Source organism: Pseudomyrmex gracilis, unplaced genomic scaffold (assembly GCF_002006095.1).
Source record: "Pseudomyrmex gracilis isolate BER0280 unplaced genomic scaffold, ASM200609v1 scaffold_214, whole genome shotgun sequence".
NCBI classification, from domain to species: domain Eukaryota; kingdom Metazoa; phylum Arthropoda; class Insecta; order Hymenoptera; family Formicidae; genus Pseudomyrmex; species Pseudomyrmex gracilis.
Window position 1 is genome coordinate 256,179 of NW_018020798.1, and position 3,651 is coordinate 259,829.

At 28.9% G+C, this 3,651-nt stretch overlaps 1 protein-coding gene across 2 annotated transcripts; it reads right to left on the reverse strand.

The window, feature by feature from the left end:
• Positions 1-207: 207 nt before the first annotated feature.
• On the reverse strand, positions 208-3,117 carry LOC109858593 (alpha-tocopherol transfer protein-like). 2 transcript variants are annotated; one of them, XM_020436019.1, is made up of 7 exons: positions 2,751-3,117; positions 2,446-2,611; positions 2,154-2,258; positions 1,866-2,010; positions 1,629-1,739; positions 1,412-1,517; positions 208-1,280 (listed from the first exon to the last, which is right to left on the reverse strand). In XM_020436019.1, the coding sequence occupies exons 1-7, from the start codon at positions 2,893-2,895 to the stop codon at positions 1,126-1,128; spliced, it is 933 nt and encodes a 310-aa protein (XP_020291608.1). In that variant the 5' UTR covers positions 2,896-3,117; the 3' UTR covers positions 208-1,125. The 2 variants fall into 2 exon arrangements, with proteins under 2 accessions (XP_020291608.1, XP_020291609.1); XM_020436020.1 differs by lacking the exon at positions 2,154-2,258.
• Between the last annotated feature and the right edge of the window lie 534 nt (positions 3,118-3,651).

Here is a 3,651-nt window from a genome sequence, read left to right on the forward strand (position 1 = left end):
TGTTTTACAATCAAGCTGCTCACATATCTGTTTCGTGTTTTCCTAGTTTTAATTTGCTCGACTAAAAACTTTTGTTTCCTTGATTTGTAAAATAAGAAGTACAGTGTGGTAAAATGTATGAAGTTTCTTCAACATTTCTTTTTTATTTTTTAAAATATGGTTTTTATATAATTATCTTTTCCTATAATTATATATGTAAACTTGTTTTAATAATTATAACTTGATTCTTGTTTCACATTGCAACTATGTTGAAGAATAAGAAGTTGTTTATCATAATGTACAAAAAATCTGATATTTATAAGATGCATTGTTAATTTATCTCAAGGATTTATAAAGAGCGTCGAGAAGAACGTTGTGTACTTGAAAGCATCATCAGCAAACGACACATGAGTTATTTCCGGTATTATATCGTTTTAACAAATGAGTGTTTTAATTCGAGCAACAATATGCGAAATTCTCAAGGAATTATCTCGATCCCTTTCTTTGCACACCGACGAGCAGCAAGCGGAATAGTTTCCGTATGCATGCTCATCAGTCTACCGAGGACAACGTGTTGAGGCATATAGGAAAGCGAGGAAACTTCGCTACAGCGAATTTCCATTTAGAGAGATTTTGCGATACCCGCAGAGCCGGTGTAAGTCTTCGCGGATTGGCGCGAGATAAGGACAACTTCTAGCGCTTTCTTCGGTTGTTGAAAATTGAAAATAAGTAGGTACAGACTGTGTGATAATCCGATTTTCTTTAGTCATTCGTGATGCTTTTTGCTCTCTTTTGCAAACGAAACAATTCTTTGCACAAAGTGACTATTTGATATCTACCATATAATAGTAAGAACTTGATAAGTCCATTTTTTTTCAATTTTCTGTTTTCGATGTTATTTGGTAATTCAAACTAAGTTATTTAATTATCCAAAGCGAAAGAGACATTTTTGATAAATTCTAAGATATACAAATTGTTATAAGCGTACAAAGAAATATACGCATGTTTCGATCTGAAAAATCGCTCTCAACTAAATTACAAAAATGTGACTTAAGTTCTTCTCTTAAATTATCTCTTCTCTGGTAAATCATATATTTATTGTGTTTTTTAGATAGTGCAGTTTTTTATACCTTGGTATTTTTCGTATCAATCAATATCTAACTTCCGAAATGTTCCTGAAATTCCGAAGAAATCGTTGGAATTTATTATGGAAGATTCAGATCGACGAGATTCATCGGTTTTAAGTTCTTTTTGTCGCAGAAACCAATTTCTTCGTTCAACTAAAGTTGTATACCACATATCTATAACAAAATGTATAATATCCTAAACATTTGTAATTTACATTCTATATAATATATGTTAAAATACATGTTATATATACAACATTTAAATTTAAGTATTTATATTAAATAACTATTANANGTTTTTGTACTTGTTAAAGTGTCCATTGACGGTTGATCACCACCATAATCCGATGGAAAAAAAGATCTTGGTATNTTTTCATACAATGATTCCACTCCAGATGTAAAAACAGACATCTAAAATATTATCATCAATTGCAAATATTCTAAATAAGTAACAATAATATATACAAATAAAATTCTATAATCTATACGAATTAAATTGTTTTATACGGTTTTTATACTTACTCTTTGAATAAGTGGTGCTTTCATTACTGTTCTTATCATTTTTAGCATTATTTCACTATAAGCAGGAGCATTGACCATATAAATGTGTTTAACTCTTATACAATATGCTCTCTAAATAATAAAAAATATATACTCAATATGTATATAAATAATGTACACATAATACTATAAATTAAGTTGTAAAAGTTTATGTATAATGTATGTATATATGTATGTAGTACCAACAAAATTACGTACCAAAACGACGTCCAACTGTTTTAATACAATAGGAGTAACTTTTTTTACATGACACATGCGTAGATTTTTGTAGTCGATAACCAGAATAATGGAGGTGTCTACTATATTTTCCTTCATAGGCATTTCATACATCATGAGAATGTATCTGTAAGTTAGAAACAAATAATGTTTCAAAGCATTTGTTACTAAAATATTTTTTGATAATTCCAAAAAACTTTATTTATATTTAGTAAATAATTATATGTATATTAAGTAAATTAGTTTGTAAGTAGTAAAACTTGCACATACTTTATTAGTATCCACATATCATATGTTGCGGCGTATTTGTTTATTATTCTCGCAAAACATAGTCTATACTGTTCTGATGTTAACTTTGGTAAATATACGAACTGTCTAAAATAAATCCCTTATCAGTGTATTCAAATACTTTGCAATTACTAAGCAGTTTTATNTGTCAATAAATTTTATTATATAATTAATGTCTAAAGATATTATTTTGTTATTAAAAAAGAAATATCAATTAAATGTACATCGTTCACGCAATGTAACTTCTAATTTGATCTTTGAGCACAATACTTACATGCATTTACGAAATTGAATTATGCTATCGCTTAACGGATCAAAATCGTCAAAAATTTCAGGAATCCAGTTACGAATGGAGCAATACAAATCCAACCGTTCCTTAGCTTTTTCAAAGTCAAACTTCGTTGCAGAAACGAAATACTTCAATCGTCGATCGGAAATATCTAACACAAAACAATGTGTGATCTTACACAGAAGTTTTTAACAATAATGTTATTCAATAAGGTTAATTTGGATATGACGAAGTAGTAATCATATTAATATATTACTTTGTTGCAAAAATTTGAACGTTAAAATACAAACTTTGAGGAAGATGAGGGTGCTGGTTTATCCATAATCGTAGTTTCTCCGATAATTCGTCCAACAGTTGCTCGTTACCTTTTAGCTGTTTCAATATTTCTTTACGAGACACATATTCTAACTTCAACATTTTACCATTTAGTAGCATTCGATTTTTGTATACTATTTTGGATGCACAAACTATATATATATATTACAATTGAAAGTAATATAAATATAATTTTTTATTTTATCTAATAGACACAAAACTGNGATGTGTGATTANATATTACTGTTTTTTTTCACGTACACGAAACTAAATTTATGGAACTGATTAGCTTTAAATCGAGTAGTATTGTATATTAGTTATTTGGTGTACAATGCTCGCAGTGCAAAGATCGACTGACTACTAACATTTTGGCTGGACGACGTTAAATATAAACAGTGATATTCTGTTTTGTATCCATTAATAATGCAGAATCGTCAAATCGGAATGTAGTAACCAGGAATATATTTAAATAAATCTTAAGAACTTGTATTTCTAGATACCATTTATATTTTAAGATATTCTAGGTGTCCTTGTCATTTTCTGCTGATGTAACAGTGGCTAATTGAGAGGGACTAAAATATATATATATATATATATATTTGCGTGTTTTGTTTTTTTTTTCGAATGATTCACAGCACACATTATTATTATAAATTCAAACATTATATATATGCAAATAAAAACCTTGCACGCAGACACACAATTCTATTTACACACGTATATATACAGGGTGTCCCAGAATAGCCGTACAATCTCTCGTAGGCAGATAGAAGGAATAAAACTGAGTCAAAAAGTCCTGAACCATTTTTTTCTATTATTTATAATAAAGGAGTAATTATTGAGTAAATCAGGCCAATCAGCGCCGATCTTTAGCCA